Raw genomic sequence first — 12,485 nt, forward strand, 5'->3', positions numbered from 1 at the left:
ATAAAACCAGCGGGCTGAAGGTTCAGTTTCTCCGGACAGCAGCACCCGCTCGGCTGTCCTCGCTCCTAGGCACACTTCCACTGAAACAGTGCCTTCTGTGGGGGTCCTGTCCCGGTAACCCGGGTTAGTTCAGTTTAGATAGTCGGACTAACGGGTCTAACTTCCTTTATCCGAACAATAGCTCTAGTAATTCACTCCTGTAACGGTACTTTGGATTTGAAACGTACAAATACTCGATTACAGGTAAGAGTTAAACTTCCAGAGTCACCGCAGGCTGTTTAATAATCATAGTTTTGAATGTTTGTTGTTGTTATTGTTGTTTTAACAGCTAAACTGATTGTTCCGCTAAAGTTTTAAAACTACTTCATTTACTGCTGTGAGTGACTGTTTTATAGTCAGTATATGAACCTGTAGTTAACAACTGATTTCATTCGGAGTTCAAAATGGTCATTTTCTCATTATAAATTTTTATCTCAATTAAAATTTGTTGTTTTTATATTACATTAAATTACAAGTTTAAAGGGTTATATGTGTTTTAAAAGGGCTGTAAACATATATGTATTAATTATGCATTAGTTAAATATGTGCACTTGGTTTTTAAACAGCCTGTGATATAATGAAATGCCTTATTTGTCTTTCTCACGCATTAGTCAAAACTCTTCACCTTCCTCTCATTTAAAAGCAGACAAATATGAAATTCACATTTTTAACCTATATTCAATCAAATATTTGATGTTTTGTTGGTAAAATAAAACACAAACACAAACCTAAAATATTTCTATTATTATAACTTCAATTCAGCAACAGCTGTAATATGAATTAAAATGTTCTTTCATTTGTATAAGACTTTGTTTTATACATATGAGCACATTTAGCACATTTAGTTAAAAGCAGGTCAGAAAGAAAGATGATAATCATAAAAACTCCCAAAATAAATCTACAGTCATAATTGAAAAGGTTTGGAGTATTATAGAATAATAAAAAAGCAGAAATACTTGAGCATAAGTACCTTAAAGTTGTTATGTATTATATGTTATGTTATTTTTCTTTGACGTTTTTGCTTGAAATAATAGTTTTAAAAACTTTTTAGAATCTGGAGCTTAAAATGTTTAGAAGAAGATCCTGTAGGTAGGTTAGACAGAATTTTGTTGGCAGAAGGAGCTGATTAGTAAACAACTGTCATCAGCATAGAAATGAATAAAGCTGTTCCTATTCAATGATCATTTACTTCTGTTCTGGAAAGTCAAAGAATGAAAGTATATTGGGGAGAAGGATGGCATGCTGACTGTGGTGGAGGTGATGGGGAGCAGGTCAGAGTGTTTTTGGTTCGTCCTCAGGGGAACATGACGGTAACGCCTCCTTTAACCTCCTGTTTGCAGATGATGAGGTGACCTGCAAGCTGTCAGCAATGGAGGACCTGTGGACCGTGGCCGTGGCTGTTTTCCAGCTGTGGATATTCGTAGTCGTGTTCTTCATCACGCTGCCCGCCATGTTCGGCCTCTCTCTGGGTGTCACCAGCGTCTACATCCAGATCCTGGTTAAACTCCTTGAGGTAAGCTGTCCTCAGAGGAATTCATGTCTATGGTCAACATGTGTGTAAAGTTGTGCAATGAGCAGCAGCGGCAGAGTGGGGTCAGAGGTCATCTGTCCTAATAACATTGCAGTGGGCCACGATACGAATCCAGAGAGGACGCCAGGAGCAGCCCAGCGTACCCGCACCGCTGCCCAATGGTGAGTCTGCTCGCATCACAGCAGAAAACATTCAGTCTGTCAGTTAATCAATAAATAATGACTAATGATCAGACGTAGAAATACATCATCAGAGAAGTTTGATTATTCACATTTATGTAAAAACTACCGGACAGCAAAAGCTGACAGATAAAAACTCATCGTCCTCAATAACAAATATAATAAAAACAGGAAAAATATTTTAAACAGGGAATAAAAAACATCAAAATAAAATTATGTATATGTCATGTATATATGTTTTATAATAACATTTTTATATAATTATATAAATCTAATTTTAAAAAGACACTTTAAATAAAGAAACTTTAATATATATGTATATATACATAATATATATACATATATTTATAATAAATGAGGTACAAAGCCGTTGGATATTGTCATAATCCGTGTCATAATAAAAATCAGAAATAATAATGTTTTTACAATAAATAATTTCTAATAACATTAGAATAATATTTGAAAAAACTAAAATTAGATTTTTAAGGCTTTAAACAGTGAATCGCTATGTTAAATGATCACATTTGGTCAAATTGAAACTGTATTTATTAAATAAACCAATAATCCCGTTGATCTCATGACTGATCAAAGTTTTGTTCCGTTCTGATGTGGCGCACAAGACTTTAAAAGCAGAAAGAGATTCCTCTGTGCTGCTGCTTGGAGTTTCAGCTCCTGTTCCTGTTTGGATGTTTGGGCTGCGAGCACAGATCACGTGACGCTGTTCCCCGAGGGTGGGGGCTTCCTATTGGTCAGCTGCAGCATCTGATGTTGGGCTGTAGGTCAGGGAGAGAAGCACATGGCTCGTCTCAGGATGATGATGCAACAGCTGCTTACATAACGCTGGTCAAACAGAAGCCTGAGAAACTCAGACACACACACTAACACAGTAACACACACTAACACACACATTAATAACAAACACAGGTACTGCTGCTTTGCTGCTGTGTCAGAGGTTTAACCCTTAACAGCCTGTAGGCCTCACAGATTTACTGCAAACTTTTTCTGAGGCACAAGATCAGAAAAAAAATAGAAATAAATACAAGAACCTTTCACACAGAGTCAAACGTCCTTAAGGACAGGAAAGTGACCAAAGTTTTAAAAAAAGGTCATTCAGGTCCCTCTGGGTTAATTCAAGGACAAAGACATGGAAACAGGAAGACACACAAACATGACAACAACAAAAATATGAGACTCTAAACAACTACAGAGAGACACAAAACCACCACACAGAGAACAAAATGACCCCCAAAACAGATGAAAACACATAGCGACACAGAAACAATCACACTGGTTCTCAAAGAGTTGATGTTTTCAGTAGGAGAAATGTTTCATCATCATCCAAGTGACTTCTTCAGTCTCAGCTGACTGCAGGTTTCCCCAATCTTATAAACAGTAAATTTGCCTGAAACCAGCCCATTGACGAACAATGTGAGGTCAGTTTCATGATCATTGTTATGACCATGAGTAGCATTTACAGAGAGTTGGGGAATGGCTGCAATGGTTAAAATTAAGGAACTGACCTCACAGCCCATTTTTCACCAGTGGTGCTAGTTTCAGTTAGTATGCACATGTACTGTTTATAAGATTGGGGAAACCTGCAGTCAGGTTCTGTTTAAAGGTTGGAAACCTGGAGTCAGCTGAGACTGAAGAAATCACTTGGATGATGATGAAATGTTTCTCCCACTGAAGAATCCAGATGAACAGAATCAACGATTGAGATTTGCTTACCTGGATGATTGATCATGCATCAAGAAAGTCACACAGGCTTTTAAAAGAAAATCACAGAGACAGGAGGAGTGTGATAAAACATATGAAAATACATGATATATGCTCAAATAAAGACAGTGAGACTAAACGCGGTGCTGTTCTTTGTTCCTTCCTCTCTCGTCTCCACTGTGTCTTTGTTAAACTCTGGTCCTGCTGAACTCTTTCTGAAACTCTCTGATGACTCAGGGATCATCGAGCGAGCGGAGGGCTCGATGGAGGAGGAGATGGAGCAGTTGCGGCGTTCTCGGTCTCTGGAAGGCGGTGAGTTTGCTCTGAGTGACGCCTTGTATTTCTGCAAGAAGGGCCTGGAGAGCATCGTGGACGACCAGGTGACCCAGCGCTTCTCCTCTGAGGAGCTGGCCTCCTGGAACCTCCTGACCCGCACCAACCAGAACTTCCGCTACATCAGCCTCCGCCTCACCATCTTCTGGGGCATCGGCGTGTTCGTGCGCTATTGTGTCCTCTTCCCTCTCAGGTCAGTGTGTCACAGCTCGACCTCTCACCTACCCGGGGAGGCACTGATTTCAGCATTATTGGCCTTTGCAACAGGAACAGCAGCTCTCACAGCGGTGAAGCAATTCAGCCAGAGGCACGTTTCACTGCTCTCAGGTCACTCCAGTGCTTACATCTTCTGCTTTTAACTAATAAACAGGAAGTGCTGCTCACTGTAACACATCACTGGTGAGAAAACAGATAATAGATGAGCAGTTAGCTGTAATTATCTCCAAACCATCATCACCGCAGTGCAGTCTGTACATGTGCAGTTTGTATGGTTACACCCATCATTCAGAAACCAGGTGACAGAGCTACTATCTCTCTGAGGCCTTCTCAGTGAATAAAAGTGAGACAGCTCTGATCAGGGGGATTTTCACCTTCTTCTCCTCATGTCTCTGCAGGATTACTCTGGCCATCATCGGCCTCTCGTGGCTTGTGATCGGAACGACTCTAGTTGGATTTCTGCCTGAGAACAGGTATGGCGCTTCCATGGTTCACAGCTTTGGTGACTGCCTCGGCGAGGCACAGACTGAGCATGTGCATCTGTTTCAGTGTGAAGTACTGGCTGAGCGAAGTTGTCCACCTGACCTGCTACAGGATCTGTGCCCGGGCGCTGTCGGCCACCATCCGCTACCACAACAAGTCAGTCCACTTCATCGTTTCCTGTCAAGTGCTTCCTGTCGAGCACTTCCTGTCGATCTGAACACGTGTTTCTTTCTGCAGAGAGAACCGACCTCAGAAAGGAGGGATCTGCGTGGCTAATCACACCACGCCCATCGATGTGGTGATCCTGGCCAATGACGGCTGCTATGCCATGGTAAGTGTCGTGCGTGCGTGGGTGTGTGTTTATGTGTGTTTGTCGGTGTGCCTTTGTGTGTTTGTACATGTGTGTGTGTTCTGTTGTCTTGATGCTGTGTTGTCCTCAGGTGGGGCAGATTCATGGAGGTCTGATGGGGGTCATCCAGAGGTCGATGGTGAGGTCGTGCCCTCATGTTTGGTTTGAGAGGTCGGAGATGAAAGACCGCCACGCGGTGACCAGCAGGTGAGGCTGACTGTAAACGATTTCACCTGCCAGACAGAGTCAGACGTTTTTATTTCTGCTCCAAACCATGATGGTGGAGATGCTCTGACATCAGTGACAGCTGGGTGCGGCCCGTATGATCACACATTTTTAGCACCATGACCTTTAATTTGTTCCGTTGGCTCAGGAGGTAGTTCAGCGTGGCTCTGCCTGTCAGAGCCGGTGGATCAGGAGCCTGTGTGTATGTTTGTGCGTGTGTTTCATCCTCTGCCGAGCTGCTGATGATCAACTGTTGATGTTTACCTTGCTGTCTCCTCGGCGAGCTGCGGCCGTGTGGCGTAACGCTTTGATGAGTCAGCTGAATTGGTCCAGGGTCACTTCCTGTGAACTAAATGCTCACCACAGCCTCGAGCTCGAGGGTCACACTCAGGGTTTTTGACCACATTACAGTCAAACAGCGAGAGAATGGGAACATCTGTAATTACAGCTGTTTAGTGAAAGTGTTGATGCAGATGTGTTTGATGACTCACTGACGTGTGCTTCCTCTCTGCAGGCTCAGAGCTCACGTAGCAGCAAAGACCAAACTTCCCATCCTTATATTTCCTGAAGGTCAGCGTCACATGATGGTGGTGGTGATGATGATGGTGGTGGTGTTGATGATGATGGTGGTGTGGATGATGATGGTGGTGGTGGTGGTAATGATAATCATGATTTGATGGCGGGATAATGTCTGTCTGTGTCTCTGTAACAGGAACTTGTATCAACAACACGTCGGTCATGATGTTTAAGAAGGGCAGCTTTGAGATCGGAGGAACGATCCATCCCGTCGCCATCAAGGTAGCAAAGCTGCACGATGATCGATTAGTCCAGAGAATGTTTTACCTGAGCCAATCGGCTTTGAGAACCTGACTCACCTTCACTCCCTTTGTGTCTCAGTACGACCCTCGCTTGGGTGATGCTTTCTGGAACAGCAGCAAGTACAACATGGTCAGCTATCTGCTGCGCACCATGACCAGTTGGGCCATCGTCGTCAATGTGTGGTACCTCCCACCCATGACCATACAGGTACGCCTCGGAGGTCAACGTCTCTAGAAACACCCCAGGGAGGGATCTGAAGTACGAGCGGGGAAATTAAACTATATTTTTGGCCTTTAACCTTTCACACACATACTGATTAATCCATCAGGGGTCACCCGTCACATGACCTCACAGGAAACAACAGGTAGAAAAGATCAGCTGATAGACGTTCTGCCTGTGACCAACAAACTTCCCACCAACGTTTACATCACCAAATGTCTGAGCATAAATCATTTGACACTAATATAGGAAACATTACCTGTTAACTGATGAGAAACGCACACACACACAATAATACTGAAAGGCCTCAAATAGAAACCCAATAAAGACACAAAGTGCAAAGCGCATAGAAATTGTACTGTTTAGAAACCTATGCACAAGAGTTGCAAACAACAAAGTTATATACAACCATTTACCTAAAAATGCAGCCAGTGCCTCGGGCGTTTTTTCTATAACCCTCACAATAAGATGCCACACAAATGACTTGTGCCACTCCAAAAAATAGTTTCTGTCCACTATAAGACGAGGAGCACATCACATTTTTCCACCAATAGGAAAAGTTTTTTTTTCTTGTTTTGTTTGTTTTTCAGCAGCAAGTTATAACGAGCACTATCCTTAGAAAGTGTCTGTTGACCCCAGAGGGTTAACCCAGTGAATTATTTTGTGTTTCATCCAGAGTTAGTCTGGACTTCCTGAAGGCCTGACGTCTGAAGGTTTGAGCGCTTTCCTTTGATTTTCAGTGATCTGCCCATGCTGTAATTCCCACTCTGACCTGATTGGGGCAGCATCTGCTTCACTGTGTCAGGAAGGTGACACTGTAACACCTGAGCATCATCATCATCGCCCTCCAGCGTCTCTTTTGATGGAGGGTGATGATGGTGATGACAGCTCTGCAGATGAAGACGAGGAGTTAAATACTGTGCTGCTCGCCATTTGGGCTTTTAAAAGCAGTGTTACCGAAGCATAAACACACTCTCACACACACACACACACACACACACACACACACACACACACACACACACACACACACACACACACACAGATTGTGAGAGTCATGTGATCACAGCTAACATGACCGCGGTGTGTTTTCAGGATGGAGAGGATGCAGTCCAGTTTGCCAACAGAGTGAAATCTGCCGTTGCTTGTCGGGGAGGACTGCTTGACCTGGCATGGTGAGTACTCAGATTACTCAGTACAGTTACTCAACTACATCTCACTTGAAGTTTGTATCTACATTACAACAGTTTAAAGATAGAAAACACTTTTTTAAATGATGAAATAACAACTTTGTTCTGATTCAAACACTGAACGTTAGATTTAGTTTGTTCGTCCCGGTTTGTAGGTGTCAGTCGTGGCGACGTCTGCTTTCACATACAGAGAGCTGAAGGATTTCACCTCAGCAGCAGGGACCATTTTCTCTCAGCCGAGCGAGCTCACAGAGAAAAGGGCTCATTTAAAGTGACGTGTCAGCACGACTCAATAAAACTAACAAGCAAATGATTACGCACTGTAAATAATAAATTAATGAGTAGTTTTTTGTGTTTGAGTCCCGAAGTTATGACTATATGATATTTATAATCCATGACAGCATCAATTCTGTGTCGAAAACCATCTTTTACTGTTTTTCAATCTATTTTGAAGTTCCTGTTAATCGTGTGGGAAAAAAACTTAAACTGCAGGATTGAGATTCTCAGTGAAAACTTCCTTCCTGATTTTTTTTTTCTCCATTTCAGGGACGGAAGCCTAAAGCGAGGGAAGGTGAAGGACGCGTATAAGGAAGAGCAGCAGAAGATGTACAGCAGGGTCATCGTCAGGCAGAACAGCATCAGTGCCACACACACCCGCAGAGACGATCAATCATAAACAATCAGTCACAGCAAAACTCGGTCGTCTGATTTTGGACTTTACAGGACAGACCTGAATGCCACATCAGACTGTGGGTGCAGGACAGCATCTCCACCAGCAGGAGGCAGCATGAGACAACACAATCACCCATCCAGCTGCTCATCTCCTCCTCTTCATCATCATCATCAGCTGCCAGGACTGAACTCTTCATCAGACAGATGAGGATGATTTATCACGTCATCATCGCTGTGTCTGATTTTAACTTTTGTACAAACATCTGAACCAAACTGACACTTTTGCTCACTGTTTATTTCTCACATGGACGAAGAAATATTTCATCTGTGTGTCTACACACAACACACCATAAACCACACACACACAACACACCATAAACCACACACACACAACACACCATAAACCACACACACACACACACACACACACACACACACACACACACACACAGATAAATAATCCACATTTTTCAACAAATCCCTTCTGCAGTAACAAGAAAAATAATAAAAGAATCTGAGAAACGTCTGAAACAGAGATCGACATAGTAAAGAAAGTAAACATTATTACAATATTACAACCTATATATATTTAATAGTCTGTAAAATGAAAAGAAAGAAAAAGGCAGAGGGAAAACTAAACAAACATCAAACTTTTTTATGATTATTTTTATATTTGCCCACATCAGAGATGATGTAATGCAGGGTTCCCAACCTTTGGGATGAGGTCCTCACTGAGGTGAGAGGTCAGTCTACCTTTTCTTTCTTTATTAAAATAATCAGAATATTTAGGATCCATGTAATTATTTTATTATTTGGAATAATACAAAAATGTTTTTAATTACAAACATAAATGACAAGATGTTTTGGGAGAAAAAAGATTTAAAGGTTACTGCGAAATGGACTCGAGTTCGAAGTATTCGGGTTACTTTACTCCAGTATTTCCACATGTGTTAATATTTTGTCACCTGTTAGCGGAGGTTAAATGAGTCACGTGAGGCCGCGTCTGTACTTCAGAACCGACTCTGAGGTCCTCGCCTTGAGAGGGAGCCGGCGGGCGGTGTGTTTACTGTGACGGCGCTTTAATAAAGAAAGCAGAGACTGTGAAATAACATGGAGTTATTCTTCCACACACGGACGGCTTACATTTCACAGCCTCTGTGCTCGCGCCGAGGCCGCCGCCACCGCCTGGAATAACAATCCCACAGCTGGAATAGCCTGAACAGAAATGTTTGTTCTCCCCTAACAAGATTGTGAATTATTAATAGGATCTAAAGCCGATCCCATAACCCGATTGTTGAGGTGGGATTGTTGGCGAGCGCTGCTCCACCACCATTTACTGTGATGTATGTGTCTGCACATCTTTAGATCCAATTTAATGTGATTCAGATAGATTTCAGAGGGACATCATAAAAGGCATCGCGCTGACCCCTGGCTGCTCGCTAACGCCCCCACGTACGCCCCGTCCCAATATGTTGATTCAATTTGCTCAGTTTTACGTTTACCCCGACTGATCCATACAAATGCAATGCAGGTACGCTGAGTAAATATGAATACATTTCCAAATTGAATCCAAGAGAGTGTATCGGGCGGCGGACATCATTTTAAATGACGCTGTGCTGGGAAGTGACCACTCACAGGGGTAAATGACTGTTCCCTCTAAGGCTCGCCATTAGCTCGAGTGTAATGCCTTTAAATACATCGTTCTGCCATCTGTTCTGTGCCGCCGCTCTGATGGATGTGATGCAGACGAGGTCCGGTCCAGCTCCCGGGGCCGATCGATTCCTGAAGCCGGACTCGCTCCGACCCTACTTTAACACGTACGGTACGACACGGAGCCGGGAAAGGACGTCGGGATATCAGAGCCTCACATGGTATAAAAGAAATCATGGGAACAATATTCTCATGATTTCTGTGGAAAATAAAACGACAACTTCATTTTCTGAGGTTAACTATGAGAAAAGTAAAAGTGTACATAGACGGAGAGTCTACTCATGACACAGTTATTTACATATTATTGGTACGTCATAGTATCATTAGGTATGAAAAAACAGTTGCTGCACAGATCATTATAAGCAGAGGTAAAGTTACTGCTACTCACATCAGTAATGAGTATTTTCATTTTGGGGTTATTTATGCTTATTTTATATGGACACACTCAAATTACTGCACACAGTAGTATTTCTACATTTCACAGCATGACAAAACATGAAAAATGTGTTGCTTAACTATTAAAAACCATGTCAATAAACCAAATTATAAAAAAAAAATACAACGTAGAAAAATCAGTCGCGTAGTCCCTCCATGATGTTTTAATGGGGGCAGTTTGAACTTGGATGAGTCTCCCAAACTGGTCCTGTGAGAAAACCCAGAACCCTCACCTGGATCAGGGACATCATCTGGTGAGACTAGGACTTCCCCTGCAAGGCCAGGGTTGGCTCACCCTGAACCAGCTGTAAGGATCGCCCTGCAGGGAAGGTGGAGTGGCCTATTTAGTGGGGAAGGAACATGTCTCCTCTGGAGTTGTCCACAGTGATGCTGGTCCCCTCCACCTTCACTCAGTGACAGGGACACCTGGAGGAGTGTGACTGGGTTAATTGTATTTTTCAGTACGATGGGGTCTTATTGGACTCCTGAAGATTTTTTGTCTGTGCTCAGTTTGTGTGGTTGTTTTTGTGGGTTCACTCATTACTGATGTGTCACTGTTGAAAATATTTTATGTCCGTGGTTATATTTCGTGTCTTCTTTTGGACACAGAGTCCCTTTAAAGATGTTTGGCCTTACTGCATGTTGTTTCTGTAAAATGTTCTTTTGCATCATTTGAAGTAATTTCTCAGGTTTAGTGCCATTTCGGGTCGTTTCTGTACCTCTGTGTGGCTGTTGTGTTGTTGTTGTGTCTGAGTGGTCATTATTAAAATGAAAGTGGGCCGAGAGCAGACCGTGACAGCTTCCTGTGAGTGTCGGCGTTGTCCATTAGGGGGAAATGTAAGACCGAGCCTCTGACGGCACCTCTCATTTGCATACTCTAATGAAACAGGCATTAATTGGTCAGAATTGATTTTTTTCTTGCTGCTGTGATTGAGCTACAATTGAGTCTGAAGTTCTTCAAGTGGATTGATTTGTGGTTAAATTCCAGCTTATTTAGTTTGGGAAATAATGATGTCGTCATGCGTTGATACGGCGGCCGTCCTCCTCGTCCAATCCCCTTCTCCGTGTTTGTTATGTGTACAATCTGCTGTGAGGCTTTGACGGCGCTCGCTGAGTGAGGAGGTGGAGTCGCATGAAAAATGTCCTCCGGCAGGGTACATGAAGGTGTGAAATTGCAGACTCCTCTTTGCCCTCGGCCTCATGCCTCAAAAGGTATTTCTTCTTTTATTGACAGTGTGGCTGAACCGCGGGCTGATGGCGGCCGCCGCGGAGCCCACATCCCCCTCTATCCTTGATTGCTTTTGTTTCCAGGTCACCTCCTATCTATTCCTGCAACTTTTCCAATTTCTCAGGGCTTGTTGTATGAAGACAGAAGGCGCTCGCTGGGAAACGCACATAAACCTCCGCAGAGCGCCGACACAAAGGAAACACTTCAAATCTTCCCACTTTCACGCTCAGCGGCGACGCTGGGCCCGTCGACTTCATCAAAGCAATAATCAAATAAATGCCGTGGTTCATTAATATGAAATTATCTTAGCATGAAGATTAATTGCATTAAACTTATGAACGTGTGTTTGCCGTGGATGGCGGCGGTGGAGATGATGGATGATGAGAGCGGCGTGATGAATGGAGAAAGCAGCGGAACTAAATTGAAAGTGTACTCATCCGTTCTTCCCTCACAACTAATGATAAATTGAGCGTGTCACGTCCAACAATACATGTCGAGGTTTAAACATGGTTCCACGCAGGCCAGGCTCCACGGCAGGTAGACGGAGGGGGACGTCCAGCTTCAGATCAGTTTCAGTCCTTTTCCACTTTGACTGCCTGCTTACAAACCGCCATCTTTATTTCCACTGATGAAGACACCACACTCCTACACCATGTATGCCGTTGTATGTCTTTTTAAAAAAACTGTTCTCCATCATGCTGTCCTTTTTTTTTTCATTTCAGGTCACTGGGTTTGTTTCTGGCTTATTTTTAAGTCTCTGAGGACATTTCAGAGATTTTGCATGTCTTTATGATCATTTAGTTTCTCTGCATCCCCATTTCTCTGCTTTCGGTCATTATTAGGGCTTTTCGATTCTGTTTGAGTGATTTAGTGTCTTTTCGTAGGCCTTTTAAATGTTAAAAATGGAATTGTCTTTAACGATTTTGAGCCTTTTAATTAATGTTTTTCATATTTTTGTAGTTGATTTGTATGCTTTGGCTAATTTTTAAGACCTTTTGGGTCTGTGCATGTTTTTGTAGCGATGTAGAACCTTTAAGATGCTTTTTTGCATCCTTTTGCCCTCATTTTACACTTTGGGGGGGGGGGGGGGGGGTGTCTACCTTTACTCATCGGTCCCTTTGAAGACCCTTTGTGTCTGTAG

At 42.9% G+C, this 12,485-nt stretch overlaps 1 protein-coding gene across 2 annotated transcripts; it reads left to right on the plus strand.

Moving 5' to 3' along the window:
- gpat3 (glycerol-3-phosphate acyltransferase 3) lies at window positions 1-8,374 on the plus strand. Of its 2 annotated transcripts, none has more exons than XM_040026825.1 (13): window positions 1-243; window positions 1,380-1,552; window positions 1,665-1,731; window positions 3,703-3,991; window positions 4,413-4,487; window positions 4,564-4,653; window positions 4,735-4,828; window positions 4,938-5,053; window positions 5,586-5,641; window positions 5,784-5,869; window positions 5,969-6,097; window positions 7,205-7,284; window positions 7,846-8,374. In XM_040026825.1, exons 2-13 carry the CDS (start codon window positions 1,409-1,411, stop codon window positions 7,973-7,975), a joined length of 1,356 nt encoding a protein of 451 aa, XP_039882759.1. In that variant the 5' UTR covers window positions 1-243; window positions 1,380-1,408; the 3' UTR covers window positions 7,976-8,374. The 2 variants fall into 2 exon arrangements, with proteins under 2 accessions (XP_039882759.1, XP_039882758.1); XM_040026824.1 differs by having other exon boundaries at window positions 125-243; window positions 3,703-4,105.
- The last annotated feature ends 4,111 nt before the right edge of the window (window positions 8,375-12,485 follow it).

This window comes from Simochromis diagramma, unplaced genomic scaffold, assembly GCF_900408965.1.
Source record: "Simochromis diagramma unplaced genomic scaffold, fSimDia1.1 OVJJ01000293.1, whole genome shotgun sequence".
NCBI lineage: Eukaryota > Metazoa > Chordata > Actinopteri > Cichliformes > Cichlidae > Simochromis > Simochromis diagramma.

Excerpts from the sequence above, each read along its gene's own strand:
- gpat3 (XM_040026824.1), top strand. The coding sequence starts at position 1,409 with ATGGAGGACCTGTGGACCGTGGCCGTGGCTGTTTTCCAGCTGTGGATA. Across the intron at positions 1,732-3,702 it reads ACCCGCACCGCTGCCCAATG|GGATCATCGAGCGAGCGGAG; the intron begins GTGAGTCTGCTC and ends CTGATGACTCAG. Across the intron at positions 4,829-4,937 it reads ATGACGGCTGCTATGCCATG|GTGGGGCAGATTCATGGAGG; the intron begins GTAAGTGTCGTG and ends TGTTGTCCTCAG.